The 23,427-nt window shown below is 39.4% G+C and overlaps 1 protein-coding gene across 4 annotated transcripts in view; it reads right to left on the reverse strand.

Annotated features, from left to right (window-relative positions):
* OSBPL9 (oxysterol binding protein like 9) overlaps positions 1 to 23,427 on the reverse strand; it is a 60,645-nt gene that overhangs the window by 17,737 nt on the left and 19,481 nt on the right. For 3 of the 4 annotated variants that reach the window (XM_032192521.1, XM_032192523.1, XM_032192522.1), the window contains 4 exons: positions 17,374 to 17,450; positions 8,669 to 8,764; positions 6,544 to 6,591; positions 1,758 to 1,787 (listed from right to left, as the gene is read on the reverse strand). In XM_032192521.1, coding sequence (XP_032048412.1) covers positions 1,758 to 1,787; positions 6,544 to 6,591; positions 8,669 to 8,764; positions 17,374 to 17,450 — 251 coding nt within the window. Of the gene's footprint in view, positions 1 to 1,757; positions 1,788 to 6,543; positions 6,592 to 8,668; positions 8,765 to 15,126; positions 15,183 to 17,373; positions 17,451 to 23,427 lie in introns of those variants that run through there. The other variant, XM_032192524.1, reaches the window with a different exon arrangement.

A 23,427-nucleotide genomic window follows, 5' to 3' on the forward strand; every position in this document is an offset into this window, starting at 1 on the left:
CACAACTGACAGGACAGAGCCACAGCCATAACCTGTCCCAACATCCTGGGTAAAGCAGCAAAGGTCTGGCTCACAGTTAGTCAGCACTAATAAGCTCAGCTAAATTCCAGCAGACTCCCAGAGAGCTGTCCGAGCCCATACAGCACTTCAGGGCAAGTACAAAAAAAGACCTGGTACTTTTTTTTTTTTTTTTTTTAACTGTGGGGATGGTCAAACACTGGAACAGGCTGCCCGGAGTGACTGCAGAGTCTGTCCTTGGAGTTATTCAAAACCCAGCTGGATGAAGTCCTGAGCAACTTGCTCCAGCTGACCCTGCTCCAAGCATAGGGTTGGACTACAGATCTTCAGAAGTAGCTTCCAACCTGGGCTGGTCTATGATTTTATGATTCTAAGATGCTAGACGTAAGTCTGCATACAGCACCAGAACCAGGCTGCCGCTTTGATGTTACACTGCTGGACCTAATATCGATCCCTAGAAACCAGAGCACGCCTCAGGATGGTCCTCTACGGGAGCTAGCCTTGGTCTGATCTGAGAGCTGCCAAAAGAAATCAAAATCCAGTGGGGCCCAAGCTGACCCTGTACTGTGCTCCTTGAAATCTACATTGTCCAGAGATTTTGCCATTGCCCTGGGTAATCCATTCAGCACTGCTTCAAGCAATGGACAGGTGAGAAAGGAAGGAAGATGAGAACAGCAGTGGAAGATGACAGATAAATCAGTGCTGGGAAAGAGTTCAAAAGTATTCAGGAAAGAAACAGATCCTGTAAAAATCTCAACATAAGTGGTAAGGCGCGAAAGATTTAAAAAAATCTAGAATATAGCAATAACAAACTTTAACTGGAGAGGAGGATACTGACTTATCAGAACTCAAAGAAAAAAAATCAAGGCAAAGTGGTCATTTTCCACAACAGTTACAGAAACAGGACATCCCAATCACTTATGAGATACAAAGAAATACTGGGAAAGGATTGGAAGAGGCCTGGAACAGACAAGTAGCTTTCAACTGCATAAGCCAAGCTGATGAGAAGGCCACCAATCAAACTCAGCTAGCAGCAAGTACAAGAGGAAAATCGGAGGCAGGAAGACCAGACCCCATTCCAATAACATAGATATAGAAGAACATCTCAATACTCATTCCAAAGTAAATGTCCGAAAATAATGAGCTGAAGGGTTGGAACAAACCAGACAGAGTGATAGAAAGGAACCTTCTTTGAGCAAAGCATCCATTCTCCTCCTTGCAGGCAATTACATCAAATAAAAAGTTTTAAAAGATCAGAAGGGGAAGCAGGTTTTCAGTGTTAGTAGAATTAAGGAGAGGTCCCTATCATGTGCCTCTTCTAAAGAGTGTATCTGTGATAAGAAGTGCCTTCTTATCAGAAGTTTCTACTGGAAAAAAAAATGTGGATTTACCGAAAGGTAAAGATAGCCTCTTTTTTTCACTTCAAGAAAAATCAGCTCTTTCAGTTTCAAATTTCTATGGAACTAAGATGTAAGATGTAAAGTTGAAATCTGATCAAAAGACAGACTGCTCACAAACATTTTCTGCCTGGAATTAGTGAAATTAAAGGTTCTTTTACTCCAGCTCTGACTATGAAGTTTGAAAATTCTTCATCATTCAACAAAGCAAATAAATACCAACTTCCTCTTGTACAGCTAAAAAAAATTCCACTTTTCTGTAACAAACTTTAGAATCTTCCATAAGAAAACAAGGTGACTTTTCAGAATCTATGTAGCAGTTAAAAAAAATAAATAACTTACACTGGTGGTTTCTTTGAGGCTTTCAATTTTCTGTAAAAGAAAAATCCAAACAGTGTGGTTAAAGAAAGAATTTCCAGCATCTAGTTTGACCTAAACACTATACAAATACTGTATTTTACTATTAAATGAGGAAAAAAAAACAACCAACATGATTAAGACTATTTCTATATATAGACATAATTTTCATTTTTGTAATTGAAAGGACAGAGATCAAGCTGACAATTAAAGCTTGAAGACAATAAGGTTAGGAGTTTTGGAGCAATGACGTTACACATTCACCTTTGCATAACATTATCAGCAACAAAAATGAAATTCAGTAGGAAGATTCCCTCTAACTACACTACTCTAATGCAGTGTACTGAAAGTAGCACAGTCCAACAGCCAATATGACTTGACATTACCATGATTCGAGTGTAATAAGCACTGTTGAGCAGTTTAAAAAGTATCACAGAAAAATAACAGTGCACGCCTATTGATCTTTCTAAACCTACAGTTCATGCACCTGGAAACCTGCCTGCTTAACCTTATCTGGAACCACTGTTCATAAATATTTCCTGTGTGGAATTACACTTCAGGCATGCAAAAGGCATCTGCATGCCTTTTTACACAAAGGCATGACTTATCGGAGAAGCATATGCATCCTGTTGATGTCTGTGCCTATCTGCTGAAGGCAAAATTATTAAATTGGACTCAGCATCTATCCTGTACTAATTCAATTACAGGACCCCTTTGTTTTGATTAATATGAATGTCTCATGTGACTTGAATCAGAGTCTTTATGATTCTCCAGTAATCAAAGTATGTAGAGGAGCTTTTTGTCCCCACACAGCATTGCAAGCCAACTTCCACACCATGAGAGCAGCATGCATCTTATTTTTTTTTGTACATTCATAGCCTCTGTTTATGTGGATAAAAATGCAGTGATGGCTTCCCAGTCAATGCCTGGGGAAAAAATCAGTTATACTCCGTTCTATACACTATTCATAAGGATGCTGTAGATTTCCTTCAACCCCTAGTCTATGATTAACTGGCAAGAGGTGGCCAAATAGCCACCTTTTCCTTTTCCCCAGGAACACTGGACCATAGTGATCTAGGAAACTGCATCAAGCAGAAGAACAAGACAACAGCTACAAATTCCTTTATTATTATTTTTCATGTCTCTACCATCTCCCAGGCCAAACTTTATGAACATGTACTGAAAAAAAGCATCTGAAATATAATGACAACAGTTCAGTGAAGTTTCGAGCCTTGGAGTGACAAAATAGAATGGGTGACGTACCCAAACACACAGCTCTTGTCAGCTGAAAGACTGAACTGCTGAAATGAACCATTCAGCCTCAAGGCTTTATAGCCAACTGTAGGCAGACATCAGCAGCTTTGATTATTCTTTACCTGCTTTTTCCAGTAAGTCCCAATATTTTCACACCAGGTAACATAGTATCTCATTCCCTTCACAGATTTGAAAGTCTGAAAGCAATGACAGGCCATGCCATATAATTTGGTGATGCTGTTTTCCCCCAGTCCATCTGTAATCTCCCCAATAACAAACTAACGAAGACATTGCTATTTTTACACACAGGTACAAACATGGTAACTTCTCTGAGGTCACACAGAAGATGCAAGGTGGGATAAAACTCAGGTCATCTGCTTACCAAGGCCTACCCACAAATTATGCAATCATAATTTTTTTCCACTACCGAAATGAAGTTTTTATGAGGAGTCCAACCTAAATAGTAGCATTATGCATTAACCCAATTTCTTTTTCCACATTTGTGCCCAAGAGCTACACTGCAAGAACACAGCATGTGGAGTCAGAGCATTGTCTTCTTGCTATGTGCACACAATTATGAGAACAATGCAGGGAAGGCAGACAAGCTCAGTCCCTATGAAGACCCTTTTAAAGGGCACCAGCCCTATTCTTTAGGGCTAAGCAAACACTGATTTGGAAGTCTCTGTATTTCCATGAGCAAAGTGTTATTCCAGACTGGTGAAGCAAGCAGCCATAAAATTGCAGTTGGTTTGGAGGAGACATCTGCAGAACGCTCATACCTCTTCTCCGTGGCCGTACAGAACCACACTGCTGGGTATGAGCACGGCCACTGTGCTGCAAAGGCTGTGCTTAGGCTCTCATTTGATTAAACTTGCATTAAACATAGATCATTTGGAAAATACTAAACTGGAAGTAAAATCATAAACAGGTAAAAGAAGGCGTATGTTGAAGATAGAAAAAAAAAGAAAGACAATAAAAATAAAAGCAAAGAAAACCATTTGCTACTACGAGGTACCTCAACTTTCTCTTCAACATCCCTGTTCTTTGAATACCAATTAAGACAAAATATAAATAAGACAGTTTCCCTAGTTTTAGGTAATAAATATACACCTTCTCAAATTAAATATCAATTTCCTGCAGAAATGGGTTATTTTCTATATCTGTGTCCCTTGCAAAAAAGGATAAGGAAAACAATCTTCTTCCAAATCAATTTACATTTGCAGAACGCAGCCACAAGCTGGATCTAATCTAATTGCAGGCTGCCACTGAAACTGCTCCATCTACTTACTGCTATTTGCACCTACCTCCTTGACATCTCATTTTTTATGAAGCCCCTGGTGGTCCAATAGAAAGCTAATTTTATTTCTTTGATCAAGATTTTTGCCTAATTCAATAACCACGTGGCTACAGAGATGGATCAGCCTGTCTAACAAAAAGAAGTGGCTGACTCACGGGCAGAATTGGGGAAGTGCAACCTAAATCCCTAAGTTCAGCCTTGGATTTACTTCACAAAACCTACTCAGTGTGAGTCAAAGAGCTTGATCTGGCTACATTTCTACCACAATTTTCTCAAAGTCTTCACAATTCCTCAAGTCTACATCTTCTTCCAAAGTCCAACAGATTGCCATGTCTGAGAAAGAAAATATCCAAGAGAACCTGATGCATCTCAAACACCCATACCCCATCCTGTATCATCATCTTCAAAAGACAAAATATGTCTCATGTTCTGTCCAGTGCTCTCGCAAAAACAAGAGCTCAGGTTTTCAATGCCTGGCCACGAACAGCTACAGCAAACAGCACACCGCTACTTGGGAAACGCACACCACACAAATAATACCAAATCTTGTTTCCTCAGATGAAAAGATTATGGGTTGGATGGCAGTATCCTGCAGGTTAGACCAGCAGTCAGCCTGAGAGCTGAACCATGTTTACATAAACAAACAGAAAAACTGCTAAATATGGTAGCAAAAAGCCTCTTAGCTGCCTCAGTTCAGGAAGAGACATGATCATAGAAGTGCTCTGCCAGGTCTCTTTCATTTTTAACAGAGAGTAAGTGGAATCTACAGTAATAGCAACACTGAAAGATTTAAAACGCAGGGAAGCTGACCTCTTCGAAATCAGCCTCTCCCCTTCTACAAAGTCAACCTTTCTGTTCCATAGACACCTTGCAGAGACAAAGAAAGAAATCAGCACTTCATGCAGGAAGTCTCTACAGATTAGGCACACTGTCACAGGGAAAAAACAAACCAAAACAAAAAAACCTGCCTGATCTGCAAAGTAGCATCTGGAGAGAGGTCAAAATTGTAGGAGAATTCTTCCCAGTAAGAAGGATGGAAGGAAAAATACAGACGTTTTAGATCGTGCTCTTTTGATCAGTTGTCTAAGGATTAAACACACACAGAGAACGCCTGTACTTCAAAGTTGTTCTTCGAGGCTGTGCATACTACAGAAATCCAGAAAGACCTCTGGTTGTAAAGTCCCTCAGATGCCACAATAATGTGTCAAGCAAGATGCATAACACATGAAAGATCACAGCTGTTTTAAAGTAAACTAGTTCCAGAAAGGACCAAGCTTTTAAAAAAGTAAACCAAACAACAAGAGAAAAATCAGCTTGTTTTCCACAAGCAAAATGGGGGAGGAATAACTAGGATAAAATACTGCTTCTTTATGATATTAAAATTACTACATTTACTGGAAAAAAAAAAAAAAAACTCACCAGCAATAACTCCTTTAAAAAGAAATCCTTCCTCTACACCACACAGATGTGTGTATAAAATGTGCAAAAACTAGCATGCAACTTTATGCCAAACCCACACTACCAAAGGTATGTGCTAACCTTTCTTAAGCACAATGGTTGAATTCTGATGTACAGACTTGATTTTGAAATGGGAGGGGATTCCAAAAAAATAAATACACACACACAATGAGCAGTTAAGTGAATTACAACCTTGCTAAAAAGGTTATGCTCTCCAGGTAGCAAATTAAATTTTTGGGCATCCTCACCTAAGGTAAATTAAATCTGGTATTCTCAGACTTCCAACAGGTAGCATGCTAGTCACAGAACTAGACAGGATGCAGACATATGAAATATACGATTCCTGGTGCTAGGAAACCTTAGAACAGGTTTGCTATTCCTACAAACACATTCAACGTTAATCCTTGAAAAGGGTTAAAAATAAATTTGTGATTTTTTTAAATCTTAAGTTAAAATGTTTTACAGTTGGACAACAGAGGAGAAATTGTTTCCTACAGAATAATATATATATACTTTTTTAAATGTTATAAGCATGACACCCAGTATTACTAAAAAAATTCAGTTTGCCACCTATTCACAACACAGGTTATAATGTTATGCTATTCAAATTGCTTTTAATGATTTTGACAACTTGAGGAATCTGAAAATAGACAAGAATATTTAGGTATCTAGTCCAGTGATGCAAAAAAAAAAAAAAAAAAAAAAATAAAAAAAACAAAAGTGAAAGCAAAATAAGCAATATTTAAGACAAAATGTACTTGCTTTTCTCTGTTCGTCATCTTTGCAGTTCTGTAGCTTTTCATCAAAGCCCTGAAAACAAGAGATTCTTGTGAAAATACTGTTTTATTGCCATACACTATTAGCCAGAATCACTGAAATTTCAAAACAAAACACATTTAATAGTTGTAAGATCTTGCTTTTATGACTCCAAGCAGTTTTTGCTTACTGTTTCATACAGCATTTATAACGTAACAAGCTTGTAACTCATTTCTTACATCATCACATTTTGCAAGAGACAAAGTCCCAGCTCCTGAGGCTAGTCCCACACAGCGCAAGCTCTCACAGTTCTACCACGGTTTCAACAAAAAAGTAAAGTTAAGTGACAAAGGTGACACTCATCAGAACACATTGAACTGCCTTTCTTTTATTTCTGCAAAGATCTTTGTGACTTACAATGTGCTCACCAAAACAGCTTCAATCCTTATCAACACTTCCAGGAACCTTCTAACTCAGGTATGTGATTCAAATCATCTCAGATTTGTAAGCCCTTCTTTTCAAAATGATTCCACAGCATTAACTTAATTTATTTTATTAGAAGTGGAATACTAGAAGCAGCTAAATAAAATGAAGCAAATCCTTACTTGAAAGCTTGCATGTGTATTTAATACAGACTGAGCTGAAACAGCTTAAAATTGCTTTTGGGAGTGTGCTAAGGTGAACATACAAATAACCAATAACCATTAAGCTGTTCAAGGAAAAAATATGATCAACGGTAATGCTCAGAAGATCATCGTATCCACCCTTGCTCAGAAACGAGGCTGCACTTTTGAGTGGTAAACGAGTTCTTCTCTCAATTGCCTGCCTATGACTTAGTCGCTTCTTTGCTCCCCTTTCTCTTGAGGGCTCATTTCTACTTCTTTTCTCTCCCCATGGTCTCTGAACATCCTCAGATTTGCTTTTCTTACATTATTAATTCAATTCCTATACTCCCTCCCCCCAGTTGTTCTGAAATAAAATTTAAAGGCATTAGATTTAAATACCTTCCTTCAGTGAGGCATGCTCCTGTTGTATATTCCTGCTAGGTGGCCTTGAAAAAGGAGTTAAAGCTAATTCCCAAATCAAGTCTTTGCAGTTTAGCTTTGAATTTTGCTTGCACCTCTTTGCCCCCCTCCATTTCTGTTGTGCTCTTCCCTCCTCCACCCTCCCCTGCATCTGAATTTTTGCTGAATATCCCACATACGGTACTTGTCCATTGTATCAGAGGGGAGAAAAATCCAAACCAGCAGAACTGAAGCAATCCCATGAGCAATTTTAACCTGCTTAGTCATGGGAAAAAGTGTCCTAACCAGCAGCAAAAACTTTGTTTTTCTCAACAAGGTGAGTTCTGTGAGATATGACCTTATCATCCCTCACCTCCCCACCAACACTTAAAACGCACGCACGAAGTGGAAGAGGACAGTATTCATACAAAACTTCTACAGAATGTTTTTGCTCAAGGACAAAGAACAGTTTTTCTGTCACTGTTGGAACAAAGTCTGAAACTGTCTGCAAGTGCAGTTGTATATTACTTGACAAAACTTTCTTCAAGATAAATTCTAAAATGCTATGAGCAAGACGATGATTTGTTTAAAAATTAAACTTCAGTAATCTGACATTTCCATGCTGTTACAAAGTATTTCAGCCATTGTAAATCATTCTATAAAATCAGTTTAATTTATTTTGATTTTCTAACTCTATTTCAATAATCACAAGATTCAGTCTTGTGATATATAAGATATATATTCAGTCTTGTGATATATATTCAATAATCACAAGATTCAGAAACAGCGAATACTATTTTCAGCTCATTCCGCTTTTAGCCTATTAGAACTTTTAATTTTCTTATTCTAGTAAAACTGTTTATTTCAGAAGTAGTTAACACTTCATGTAACATCCTAAGATAGCAAGAAAGAGAAAATTCTAACATCAGACTTGACATATTGTAAAGGTATGTTTCCTCCAGCTCTCATTCAGCTCAGCCAGATGAGGCCTCTGCCTCCCATATTTACCAGAACACGTGCGAAGCATAAAACATGGCTTTCTCCCCCTGCTGAGCTTCCTTTCAGGCAGACCTTGAAATCCACACTGACAACCACACTCACAATACAGCAAATGCACCGTAACTTACCTTCAATTGGTCTATCAAGATCTGTAAGTAAGCATCTGACTCCGTAAGTTTCTTATCAAAATCATGAACAGTAGGAACAAATGCTGAATCGACACCCTGGAGAGAAAAACAAACAAATAAAAAATCAAATATATAATTAGAGGGTTTTTTTGGGGGAAAAAATATAACAGCAATATGGTTTTGACTGCCAAGTGGCTGATAAAATGTTGCCTTGCCTGCAATGTATAAACACAGGCAAACAGCTGAGCAGATTTGTCTTCTATTTGCAGCTAAATCAGTAACTGCAAATTGCTGCACATTTTCAATGTGGGTATAGTCAGCACACAGCAGAGCATTTCATGACTTATAATTGGAAAAAAAAAATCTCCTAAAATGACACTAATTAAAGTTTCTTCAGAAAATATAAAAGAGAATTTAGTTTTCTGCAGACTGCCTTGTGTTTCCGTATTCAGAGATTTCAATTAAGGATGGACAAAACCATAGCCAAGTGCACGACTGGACTTCTCACTCCTCAAACAGAAGCTTTGCCAATTACAACATAGCTCATCTCAGACCATCTTGGTGAAGGACTGTACAAAATAAACCTCTTCTTAAATACAGGATAGCCTTTAAACTGCAAAAATTTGAACTGGTTACTCCTGGCTGCCCTTGTTCCTTTACAGCTGCAGTGATTTGCGTCCTCTGCACTGGGTTTGATTTATTACATTTCGTTGCATAAATACCAACAAGGGCAAAATATCATTGCCATGAGAATGATTACTTTTCTGTTTTTTTACTTGCAAATTTACTTTCCTTTTTAATGTAAAATTCAAAGCACACTTGTGCATATAACATGTTCCCCACATTTAAACTGATAAATGGAGTAAAGACCTGAACAAACTCCCACTGGGCAACCACATCTCTAATTAAAGGAAAGAAAGGGAGAGAATTCTTGAAATCGATTACTACTGACTTCACACAGCCTCTCTATGTAAACGTATTTAACATTTATTTATATAATATTTTAAATGCAAATCAAACTTCTAAACAAGTATTAAAGCACTCCTGGCCTGAAAAATTGTACAATGCAAGTTCAAGGCAGGAGGTAAAGGTAAAAAGAGAAAGATACAGGATGAAGTATTTAGGCTTTCTTATTAGCCTCAGTACTCTCACATGTTTTCACACTGACCTAAAATATGATGTTTTTCACTTCAAACTCTTAAGAAACCATCAGCTGTGCAGTTTTGACTGCTGAGAATCCCCTAAAGTCTGAATATGTAAAGATCAAAGTGTGGGGGAAAAACATTTCCGTAGGGGAAGACAGGCAATTCATACCTGTAAAATTCCACATTACCATAAAATGTTTGACATTATCTTCTTTATCAGTGCAGATAGTTTATTTTTGTTTTTGCATGATAATGGGCTGTCTTATTAATTAAAAGCTTTATTGACAGCTCTTCGAAAGCAGGAAGAGTTGCATGCAATAGAGGAATGACTTGCTCTTACTCGAGGTTAAGATGCATGCATATTATCATGTATACCCTGAAACAGAGCCATACCCTGACGTTAGGGGGTATTTATTCATGGCCATAGCTTAAGCTGTGCTACAGACTAACAACCAGATCTTGACAACAGTTCTGCATGAACATACCAATAAGCCTGTAGACAAGTGTTAAAACCCAAAACCTTCACCCTGCACTAGACAGCCCATTCTGGACAAATTTTAAAACATTGTTCGAAATGTGGACGAGGAAAGAAGAAAATAAAGCAATCACTTTGACTACTCCAAGAGAAAAAGACAAAAAACCACCCAGTGTTACCGAGTTAACAAAAGCTCTAATGGACAGGAGGGAAAGTCCTCCCAAACAAGAAAGTTGGGACAATCCCCCTAACTTGTCAAGTTTAAAATACACAGAAATTAAGTCTAAAGCTGTAAGAAATTCGTACCCCATTCCCTTGCTGAAGAATGAATTACCCATACAGCTAGCAGCCTGCACCACTATTTCAGCAAATGGTCCAGCATGCTCTACTCTGTGTTACAGTTTTATTACCAGATGAGGTACCTGCAGAAGCAGGAAAGTTATAAACTTCTGGTCTGCCTGCTGGCTCCCGTAGCAACACATTTGGTATTTCACTCCTCCCCATGAAAAATCCCATATATGATAAGCAGTATGCAGAAAACATAGCTCAATAAAATGGCATTCCTTCCCCTTGTTTCCCCACATCCATTTTCTGAGATTTCCCCTTCAGGAGATACCACAAGTTAGAAGACTAGGCCACAGAGGGCTCATGCCAATGCTAACCCTTGTAGGTAGCAAGGAGCCAGTGGGGCCCAGCAGCGCACCGACCGACCCCATTAACAGTCTGCAGCAGGACCAGCATGACACCCATGACACACGGCTATCCTAGCTGCACACTATGGGTCTGCACACTAGCCAGGGATTAAGTAAAGACATCTCACGCTAGGAGTCCTGCAGAGTAATTCCCTTCATAGACATTCCCATTTGGGAGGGGGTAAACTAGAGGGCAATAGCAAAATATAAAACAATTAAAAGATACACAGTTATGAGCTTTATTTTCCTTACAGATCTGCTAGTGCTGAGGGATTTTTTATGTTGTTCCCGTGTCCTACAAATTAGAAGTCATGCACACCACTAACACATTTGTATTCAAAATTTGTCCATGCCAAGAAGTAGTGCCAGCCTAATGTAAACTAGTTCTTTCAAATAAGATGGGATACAAAAATGCCATCACCCTTTGAAGAATCACAACAGAAAAATTCTAATGTACTTCTCAAATAAGAACACCGCAATAAGGACCTCTGTAGAAGATGAACTGTAACAAAGGCAGGGAAACAAGGAAAAAGACAGAGGCAACAGCAAAGACTTGACAGGCTTTGTCTTTCCAGAATAGTTTTACTGGGGGAAGGAAAGAGAAAGCTGTCCAGAGCAGGCTTTCTTATCTTTGTATTTTTGCTATATTCTTCATTTAATTAGGATCCCAAGTCCAACAAACAAGTTTGTGAAAGTCAGTTTAGAGAAGCAAGTGTTCTCAGCTCCCTCTCAACACCCCACCAGAGACGTCTGCCCTGCCTATAGCATGGCTGACTTTGCAGAGGACACTGACAACACCAACAGAACGGAAGACAGGACAAGGTAGCTAGTAAGCCACTCAACAACGGTACCGTCGTGTATTTCAGTTGTGACCACAACAACCACATTTTTATCTCTGTTAGATTTTTAAGCTCTATTAAAAGCTCACAATATACCCGTCTTGAGTTCAAAAACAAACTTGTAAGAGCTCTGGGAGGCCTATGAGCCTTCCAAGTAGTCAGAATATCGTGCTTTAAAAAAAAAAAAAAATCTGCTTTGCAAAACAGAAAATGGTTAGCAAAGACTTTATGAGGCTATAGATACTACCCTATCTTATGGGTCAATAGAAAGAGTTCAAAAAACAGGAGTATTTACATACAGATACAAAACTGGCTTTAAAGCAGAAGTTGAAAATACTTGTGACAAATATTACATATACCCTAGAATCCCAGTAATTTACCTACTTCATATTCTGGATGTAGGAAATACAAATGCACTACTGTGCTTAATCAGTATCATAACTTTTTTTTTTTTATAGCAAAATTTGGTAAAGTGCTGCATGTCAGCTAACTATGCCCTCCCACCAGCACTGTAAACGCCTATATTCAATATATTCCTAATCTAAAAAACACTATTCTCAGTTTTACCTAAGTATTCTTGACTTAGTAGAAACGGGGTTTGAAAGCCAGTGAGAAACAACATCATTTACATGTACTTACGAGAAATTCATAAGAAAGTTTTGTTCTGTCTTTTATTCGTTTTTACAGCTTTGAAGCTCATCACCCAAAATGGTGGTTAACAGGAGGCCAAGGGAACTGCTAGCAGCACCGTTCCACCAGCACTTTGCACCAGAAGCACATCGGTTCCCCTGCTGTTTACTCCCCTTTTACTCTGCTCTTTGGAGTAAGCACAAAGGTTTGCCCTGTCACAGAGTTAACTCAGTATGGAAACTAACACAGGTTAAAACTACACTAGGAAAGGGAGGGCAGCAGGAAAAGCAGTTTTAATTTGGGCCCGTTCTGACTCCAGTTCCAAATTCCTGCTGCGCTGTCTCTTCCCCTCTGCTAGGACACGGCAGGACTGCTTCCAGCAGCAGCACCAACTCGTAACATTTAAGCCACTGTATCACCCTTCACAGTAACCATCCCAGATCCATTTCTTAGAATATGCTTTTCTTACCTTATTATTTGCTACCTACAAGGTAAATTTCTTGTTCAAATTATGGAGACATCAAGCTATAGAAATATATTTGTGTTTTTTGTTTGTTTTTTGTTTTTTTAAGAAATGGCATGCTTCTTAGTGGCAGTCATTTCAGGTCCTTTGTCTCTTCCGAGAATTCACTAGCAAATCAGGAAGAGCCCTCAACAGCCTGTGTCAGTACCTCAAGGATTTTCTTAAGTGTGGGTAGGAAAGCCTTTGTAGCCTGCAAATCTTTCAACACTCTCTAACGTGGATTATTTCTGTCATTATCTCGTCAGAAAGCACAGAAGACATCTTATTTGTAGAATATGCAAGTTTCAGCTCCGTATTTTGATATATTTACTTATTTTAAAAATCAAGTTGGAGTTGTCTTTCATGCAGTTCTCAATAGCCTCTTCAGCTGCCACTTTCAGACACTTACCAAGATGCTCTAGCAGCACTGGAATGACAACGGGGAAAAGTACATCTCAGGACATGGGTTCTAAGGCAAGAATGAGTGTGAAAGTTTGAGCTAACAGGAGAAGACAAAAAGAAAGGGGAAAAAAAAGGAAAGAAAGAAAAAAACAGCTCACCCATCCATCTCAGGGTGGACATGACTCCTATGAACAGGATCCTAACACTACAAAAGCACCACTAGAACACAAGAATACATTCAGCTCAAAAAAAAAAAAAGCTACGTTACTGTCATCCCAAGAGACACAAATTATCTTTGAGAGGTTTTCACAGGGGAGAACTCTGGAGCCAAAAAGTGCATGTAGCACTGGGCTGTGACTTGAAAGACAGAAGAGGAAAGCTGCACATTTATGCTAAACAAGAAGACCAGAAGCACTCCCTGCTTGAATGGGAGGGACCACTGGTTGACATAAATTCTGATGAGGAACAAACGAAAATTTGAGATAAGTTATCACCCACCTCCGCCCAGGCAAACAAGAAACCCAAGCCACAACACATCTTACACCACGCACACCCTTCCCCTTATCCCTTATGAGTGGAGGGCAACCGATGTGCTGCCACCGACCTGGCAGTACCACACCTGTAGTCTTGGGACAAGTACAGGGCAAAACGCTGCAGGGTGTACAGAAGGACACTGCCAGCACTGTCACACCTGCTGCTGCTCAAGGACAACATACAAAAGTAGCACTAGAAGAACTGAGCATATCTAACTTTCAGTATAAGAACATGGAAAAACACAGCAAGCAGAACAGAATTCAATTTCAAATTTCAGAAAAAAAAAAAAAAAAAACAGATTACAAGTACGTCTGAAATGTTTCCTTCCCATTCTTGTTTCACTTGAACACAGTATGACTGAGCGTCAGCCCTCTGGATGGCTGGGATCACTTCACTCATTTCTACATACTTATGGCTCACTTCTTCCACAGCTCCTTGACCAGAGTTATTTCTCACAAGTTTCTATTTTTATTTGTTTCACAAACACTTCCATTCTAGAGACTGACAACACAGTAGGGCATTTAGGCAAAAATAAAGTTAGCAGGGCTAAATCGGAACAGAGAGCACCTGGCAGCGCTTCACCTCGCATTAATTCCTTGCCCTTTGCGGATCCGGCTCACCCAGCACACCAACTCCCCAGGTTTCAGCACATTTCCCCACATCTATCCTAGGTCTGTTTGAGACTATGAAGAAAACAGCCTAACTTTCTGAACTCAAACACCCCAGGAGCAGACCGAGCACGTTTTGGTCCGCATGAAAAATCCGAAGTTGCGTAAAAACATCAACAGAGCCTCAAAAAACATGCATCATTCCAGACAAAAGTAAAAAACAAAAAAAAAAAAAAAAAAAAAAGAAAAAAAAGGCCGTAGATCTATTTGCGTGGTTCTGCGTGACAGATATCCACGTTTCTGTTTGCAACACTGAAGAAAATACCCTTACAGAAACCATTTCTCTGACAGCTCTCAAAACCCCGTAAGCCAATAATCCGCCCAAAGAACTATTTTTTTGACTTTATCGTGCGACGAGAAAGCAGCAGAGCAGCCAGAAGCGGCGTTTTGTTCAAGCGCTCACAGAAACAGGCGCACTTGGACCCAACGGGCTCCGGCTGAAAGCACCCCCAAAACCCCAGTGGCGAAACCCCGCGGCCCCCCGAAGCCGGGAGCAGGGCGGCGGGGGGGAGGCAGCGCCCGGCTCCCCGTCAGGAGGCTCCGAGCCCCCCGCGGGCCCCCCGCTACTCACCCCGGCCATTCCTCCCCTGCGCCGAGCCGAGCCGAGCCGTGCGGGGCTGGCGGAGCGCCCGGCCGGGCAGCGCCGCCTCCGGCGGGGCGGGGAAGGGGCCCCCGAGGCCGTGGCCGCCCGGTGCCCGCATGACGGCCGGAGCGGCCGCCGGTTGGCTGCGGGGCGCGGAATGGCGGCCGCCGGCCTGAGGGGAGGCGCGGCGCGGGCAGGGCAGGGCGGGCTCGGCTCGCTCGCCCCTCGCTGAGGCGTGCGGGTGCCGCAGTGCCGGGGGCTGGAGAACGCCCCAGGCGTGTCCCCGCCGGCACTCCCGGCCCCAAAATGTCAGCGCCGCTGAGGGGAGAAGCCTCAGGGGGGCCCTGCAGGCGGCCATCCTCGGCAGTGCTCGCCCCTCTGCACGTCCCACTGCCTGAGGCACCAGCGCCTCAGGCACCTCTCTAAAGCACAAAAGGCTTTGAAAGGAGGTATAAAGTACAGCCCCCTTTCATTCTTAAATCACGATGTGCTCCGCACCTCCTGTGAATGGGGATGGCAAGCCCTAAAAATCCCCGAATTGGGGTGTAAGGGAATACTATTCCTGCTACTCTACAAACAAGTGCCTCAGAAACAGAAAGCTTGCACAACTGGCACGTTGAAGGTTCTTGAAAACAGACAGTGAACATGATACAATAATCCACAAGGTGTTACTCTCAATGATGAATATACTTAAGAGGGATGAGGTTATTTTTTAGTAGTCACAGATTTTTGGTTATTCCCCCAAATATCGCTAGATAAATAACTTTTTTTTTTTTTTTTTAATCTAAATATGCCTTGCTCATTTGAAGAATTCCTCGAACAGAAAAAGGTTACGTAATGGGAAACGATTCCATTACTAGCTGCAATCATGGAACAATGCCAATAAAACTACAACGATTTCTAAAGAGGGATACACATTTTGACAAACCTTATAGTATCTTTTGTTGTTTCTGTATGTCTGTAGTCTGTATCTCCAAGCCATAGTAAGTTTTCTGGATGGAGAAAACTGCAAAGACTCCTTTTCTCCCCAAGCAGAGGATAGGGAAAGAGGCATCTCTTGGAAGCCAGCTCAGACTTAAGTCAACATGTTGTTTTCTACACAGTCTGTTTCCTCACAGCCACTGCAGAGAGGGGTTCTTCTATTTGTGGCCAGCTACTATGGATAGAGAGATTACTTCTAAAATATCTGTGACATAACTAAGGATACAAAGCCGATTGCCATCTTGCATTTTTTATCCAGGGATCTGCTATCCACAAGAAAATCTGCAGTGGTCTTTACTAAGTCAAAAAATGTTGAAAACTACTGTTTAGCAGGAAATTAAAGTAAATTGACTGAGAAAAATTCAGGCTTGCTCTCATTCTTTAGACTGGGTAAATTACATGTAAATCAGTCTTTATAAGCTTCTTCTCTTTCTGTGATATTAAGGATTTTAATATATGTTTATACATCGTCAACCTTTAAGACACTTAATTCTCTTGCTGTACCCCTGAAACATACCAAACGTTTATTCAGTACAAATAATGAATAGCTCTTTCATATTTCTACACTGTCATCACACATCTTTGTGGTACAAACCAAGTATGAGAAAATTCCTTCCTGAAATCTGTGTTTCTGTCCAGGGCAAAAAATAAAGGCGTGTTGAGTCTTAAGGATGTGCCCATGTCTAGAACAGCACCAGGAACAGATCTTAGATAATTAATCCCAAGAATCCTCACTCCAACCATCCATTTTCAAAACCAGAAAACTGCCACTATCCAGTTTACACCATGGATTCAAACATTACATGTAAGTACCATTTTTCTCATCCATAAAGAGGTCCAATGCTGCTGTCTCATTTTAATTTCAAAATTTAGATAGCGTACACACATACAACAGGCTTCCAGATGTCTCATTATGCTTGACCACAAAAGGACTAACACTCAATTTAACAAAGAAAAAAAGAATTAAGTGTGTAACTATCAGTCTGGAACAAATTAAAATATGAGCTAATAAAGAGAAGTTTCATACTGACTTTTCATGATAGTAGGACAAGGAAATAATAACAGAAAGACTAGAACCTAATTTCAGGTACCTATACTGATTTCTTACGACATCTGATTGTATAGGCCATGGAACTACCAAATGTTATAGAACATATGTTTGCTATTAGCAGTCATACCATTGTATTTTTGTTTTTTTTTTTTTTCTTGAAAAGTAAAGTAAAAAAAAAAGTTAAGAGTGAAAGTGAAATTTACCTGCAGCTGAAGAGTATGACGGAGAATGGTGTCCTCTAAAGCATGAATCCACTTCTCTCTCTCATCAGCATCTCGAGCTGAAAAAGTATTCAAAAGATACTGTTAAGTCACATGCAGTCTTATATACTAAAAGCCATAAGCAAACACATCTGATGTCCTCACTAAATATGGAAATAAAATCATATTATTTATCTTAAGTCATCGATGACATAATTCCACAGTTTTCTTAATATCCTGTTTATTTTTCTGTGGTTACAGCTCCATAGCGTTACTGTGTTGATCTACATTACTGGAGAGATGTTTGAAATAATCATGCAAGCAAAAAACTTTTATGCTTTGGGAGCATTTCTCCGTAACATCAATACTCTCAGCTCCTGCTCAAGTTAAGAATTTAATATTCCTTTCCTTGTGAATTTAAGCTTAAAACTTTTTTTTTTTTTTTCCAATGCCACTTTTTCAATGGTAATAAAATTTAGCGAGCAATTTAGATGCAGTAGCTTTCTAGTATGTAGATGCTTGACGCTGCATCTCAGTGCACTTTAGTGGGACTTTGTATGCTCAACACTTTTTTAAGCATGTTTTTTGACAGGGTATTAGTTCCTTTTACAAATATCTAAGGTTCGTCAATCAAAGAAAAAAAAAAAAGGTATGCTTATAAAGAATGACAGCACCACACAGGCAGAGAGAATAAAAGTACTGTGTTACTGTATCACTGACATTAGGAGCTTGTTTCTTCAGTTTCATTGTTACAATGGAGGAAGTGCTGTTTGTTAAATAAAGAAAAATATTGTAAACAGAGCTAGGTGCATCATTTTCTGCTCAATGTATATGTAATATAATTTAAATATAAATGTAAGAGTATCAGAAACATAAGAACAGCTCTGCATTTTTACTCTTTCAGTGATTATTTGTCCCTTGTCCATCTTTAGGGACATACATGGGAAGAGTTTGCACAAACATTTCCTCACTTAATTCATTAATTCATTTTTTAAATTTTCCTAGTTACAAGAAGCTGTTCAATCTGTAATAAATTACTCTTTAATTCTATGTCAGTGTGAACATAGTAACTTCACACAATGAAGTGCAAAGAATAATCTGAAGTGTTATATATCTATATTTATATACAGGCACGTATAAATACAGACATGACGCCTTTACTTCACTAGTCTGAAAAGAGCTCCTTGCTGTGCTGGAGGGGTTTAAAAAAGAGAGGAGCAGACAGAGTCAGCAGACTCCAGGTGCATTAAAAGAATCCAAAGGCATTAGTAGACTGTAGGTGACTTGTCCATATGCAGGATTAGAATAGTTACAGACGATTGTTTCTAGTTCCTCATTCAAGTGGAAAATATTTAAAAGAAACAGGAAGTCTGCTAAAAGCAAGGAAAAGTTAAGTGGGTAGCACCTATTATAAACTTGAGAACTAAGATTCCTATCTGGCTTACTTGTTGTGAAGCTCAGAAAAAATATCCCTAAGTTTTTATACTGAAATATACTCTCCAGCCTCAAAAAGCCTTGTTTTCAGTGTCCCCATTCTCATTCTTATGTTTCCATTGTTTTTATTCTGCAGCTGAAACTCACCCAATACTCAAAACCACCACAGATCTTCCAAACATCTAAAATAAACATTATGTAAAATACTTATTACTTTTTCCTACATCCAATCCTATAAAAGGTAGTTCATTGGCCATTGGAATGGGGAAAGGAAAATCAGAAATCCACAGAAGAATCCATCTGCTATGCCCTCCAGCCTTTGGGAGGGGGTAGCCGTAGAGATTTCTAAAACTCTCTCAAGAAAACAAAAACCCACCAAACTTAAAATCAAGATAAACATACTTCTTCATTTAGTATATATAGCCACCAATAATGTCAATTAACAAAAGCATCAGGAAAGATGTGTTGTGAGAAATACATAAAAAAATATCTTTCTAACATAGACACTTTCTCCAAGTCTAACTGATAATGACGCCTCATAAAGCAGTGAGGCAAAATTTTCACTATGTGCAGGGTAAAGATAAAAGCCTACTTTAAAATCTAGCTTTTTTTTTTTTTAATTGTATTTTTCGTGACTCAACAAATCAAACCCTATTCATTGTTCTTTCAAAATAGCAAAGCGTGACCATTTGCCACAGGTGTTCTGGTAATGATACCATTAACCAACACAAATAAAAAACCTACACACAAGGGAACTTGACTACACAAAGTGCTCTCACATGTACAAAGGAAGCTTGAAGGAAGAAGTTAGGGTAATTAAATGTTACTTGGAACACCACGTAAATAACTTTCCTGCAGAAATTGCAGCAAATACCTAAGAGCTGGACTTTGCTGCTTGGAGTACTCTCAAAAGCTCAGCATCAACTTCTAACTTAGAGGGGTTCACCCTGCTAGTTCGCTGTGTTTTAACTGAAAAGCTGAACCAGCTGCCAAGGAGTAGTTTATATTGCAGTGAGACTAGACAGGATGGACAGAAGCCTTCAAATTCTTAACAGCTGACTGCCAAACATATTTTTCAGTATGCAAACTATGATTTTTCTTTTAACTTACATACACACAAACATCCTGTTCTTTTTTACATAGAATAGCTCGCACTTTAATTTCAGAATCAGGTACATTTTCCTCTGGCGTTGATTTTGAATCCTTATTAGCTTCTTTAGTTCTGCTTAGCAAGAGCTGACCCCTTTGTCTAGTCACATTAATCAAGTTTATGCTTCTTACACCAGTCACCATTGGGCTGTGAATATATGTAGGTACAGTGTTCCTAACTTTTCAAATGTGTGCTCAAAGTGGCAGTGGTTAACATAGTTCAGTTTGTATAAGCTTGCTTGGGTTTGTTTCCTTGTTTACTGAGTTCTTTACTAATCATCTCCCAGTCCCAAAGAACATCCTATTAGGGAGCTGTGGTGCAAGTCATTGGGCCAGGCTAGTACGTAACTCACGCGATGCAAAAATCCTGTGTTCAAGCTTTTCTGCCTGTGATTACTTAAACAAAAAAAGGAACAATTAAGCTGCAGAGCAGTGAATTAATCTTTGTGTTGCAGCAGACTTCCTATGACCTTCCAGACTGCCAGCAAAAGGAGGTCGCTGTGTTAGTTAAATACTAATCTCAACGTACAGTGGCCCGTTAATAAAGGTTATCACATTAAGCCCCGTATATATAGTGATGCACCAACAGAAGCGAAAGGTTACAGCAACATGGAAGACCTAGAAACCAACTAATCAGTACAGTTCAATAACAAAAGTGACTTTTCCATGCTCATAAATAAGCTAAACTTTAGGAGCCTCTTTTCATTTAACAGCCCTTTTTAATAAAACCTGTCTTTGCCAGGGTTCAGCATAAGGAAAAAAAATCAAGCTATATTTTTTCTCTATTATAGAAATGGCAAATCTATGGCATAGTATGGTCAATCTATAGTTAAAAAACATGAATTTCACCAACCTTGGTACTAAGACAAAGCCTTGACCACTATAAATCCAGTAATGCTGCCATGAGAAGACTGCTTACAGCGCATAAATGCAGCATCGTAACCTTTTAAGCATCCTCTGTTCAGAACAGTTTTAACTTTCAGACCATCTATCACCACCAGCAGGTCCTTCTGGCTCTCCTCCACACACTCTTTTAAGAAAACCACGGAGAAAAACAGTAGGATGCAGTTTTTAGTAAAGCAAGCTGCAAGAGAAGTTATATTAAATCTCATCAAAATGGCTGCTGGGAGATTAGGTGCAAGTAAAAGCTCCCTAATGGTAAAAGCAATTTAGAACTGAATGGCTGCCAAAAGATCACTGATGAAAAAAAAAAATAAAAAAAAAAATCAATGGGAACATTCAAAAAAGAGATTAGCCAACATACTCAGAAACAATTTATGGGAAAAATCTGCGCACAATGGTCAGAGATCATTATCCACCTATCTGTAGGGAAAGCTACATAGCCAATGCAGCTCTGGTTAACTTCGGGCAGAGAAAACGCTCCAGTTATCTTTCCAGCTAAAAAAGTCTGTGGCGCACACTGCCTCGTATTCACTCTGCAGCAGCAAGTGCTGGAGGCTTTCTTCAGCAGGTAGGGAACAAGAGCACCTTGCTCATTAGTTTGTGATCGGTCCCAAGGGCCCCCAAATCAGTCCAACCTTCTCCAGGATTTGCTCAGGCTCCATTTTTAAGGCAGTACCACCCCCTCATCCTCTAGACATCTTATGGGAAAGCTATTCCAGAATTTCTTTCTGCCAGTATGTTTGGCATAAGGCAATTACCGCCAGAACCACAGAATTTCACTAATACCTGTGCTTTTTTAGAAGTAGAAGAACAACGTCTGCTCCTTCCTAACAAACAACTCCAACAAGGAGGTGGGTAGGGAGCAAGGGACAAACCCCAGAAAGTTTTTCCAAAGCTGATTCTTGCTAGGCTAATAGTTACAAAAGCCAAACAAGAACCACAGACATCTGTGCGAAAATTATCTGGCATTTAAAAACCGCAGAGGTGTTACTTCAGCTGCTTATAGGTGTTTCAAATGCTTTTACACTAATGAGAAAAAGCAATTAAATATAGGAGCCCACTACATGAATATTCACTCTGCTCTTAGTCTGGTGGGTTAATGCCATAATTACCTTGCCACCCAAAATTTAAATTGCACTGGGGTGCCAACTGTCCACAGAAATAGAAGTGTGTCTGCAGTTTAGCGAACACAAACAGTCCCTGTGCTTTTCTCTATTTCAAATACCAGAATCATCACCTCAGTTTTTCCTGACTTGCCAGTGAACATTTGCACAGAAATCCACACAGAGCTATATATTCACTGCTGGATGGAAGAGGGAGGAATCACTGATTGCTGAAACACTGCAGATTTACCATGATTATGCCAGTTAAGCTACTGCTACATTTTCCTAGAAGAACTAGTATTTATGGAGGAGATTACAATTTGTTCCCATACGCGTTGCATCCACAGCACATCCTCTGAAAGCTACCGGAATAATTTCCTGTGACATCTCAGGCATGGCAGACAACCACTGGGTACTTAAAGCAATCCCAGTCCTATTTATGGCCAGTAAGAAAAGCACACTTAACCAGTACGCAACTGCATTACAGCCAGATTAAATACAAGGATATTTGATGTCTAGTTGAGCTTACTCCTAAGATATATTTTAACATCATTTTATATTTAATGTATATATACACATATACTCTTTCATGGATGAGGTACCAAGAAAGAAAATCAACTATTTTAAGGAGAAAATTATAAAATACAGAAAGTACTAAAGACAAGAAGTATGATTTCTACTGAGGGATTTCTATCACTCAGAAAAAGGATGCCTTACGAGCCCCCAAATAGGCTCTCACTTCTGAATTTCCCGAACTGCCCAGTCAGGTATGACAGGGATTTTAAAAGGTTCTATTTTATGAAGATAAGGAGGCAGATGAAATGGCACTACAGGAAATGCTCTCAGCCTCTATTAATTTCCCAAATACAGAATAATTCTGTGCTTCAGAGTTCCTACACTCTTTCCTTTGTTGTGAAGAGCTTCTATGCATTTATATAATGCACACCAAATGTTAAAGTACAGCATAAAGCATTATTTTTTCCAGCCTAAGCTTGATAGCATCTAAAGATTAGATACAAACAAGTTTGACAACTCTCCACAATACAGCATTTACCGCTAGCATTTCTAGGTCATGCACAGCAGTGCTTGGAACACGGAATATACAAAACACCACCTCACAATTCGCATGCTGGTGCTTGCTTTCTTTTTTTCCCCCCGTGTTTGTCTACATGGGCATCAGGATGAAAGAAAAGTCTCGAGAATTAGTTAAAAAAATCACTAGATTACTTATAAATACACCATAGTGTCTCAAAGTGAAATGTGTGGTTTATTTTCATTCCCTGTGACCTACTTACAGGCAGAACTCAGTAAAAAAAAAAAAAAAAAGTCTATTACACCCACAGAGTCAATAGTCAATTATGCAGTCTTTATTCAGACAAACTTCCACTGATGTTTATGCAAAATTCCTGTATTTTCTCACCCTAGTTCAGAAGTGATGTAGTATCTTTACACACGAATGTGTAGTTTG

This window comes from Aythya fuligula, chromosome 8 (genome assembly GCF_009819795.1).
Source record: "Aythya fuligula isolate bAytFul2 chromosome 8, bAytFul2.pri, whole genome shotgun sequence".
Lineage (NCBI taxonomy): Eukaryota > Metazoa > Chordata > Aves > Anseriformes > Anatidae > Aythya > Aythya fuligula.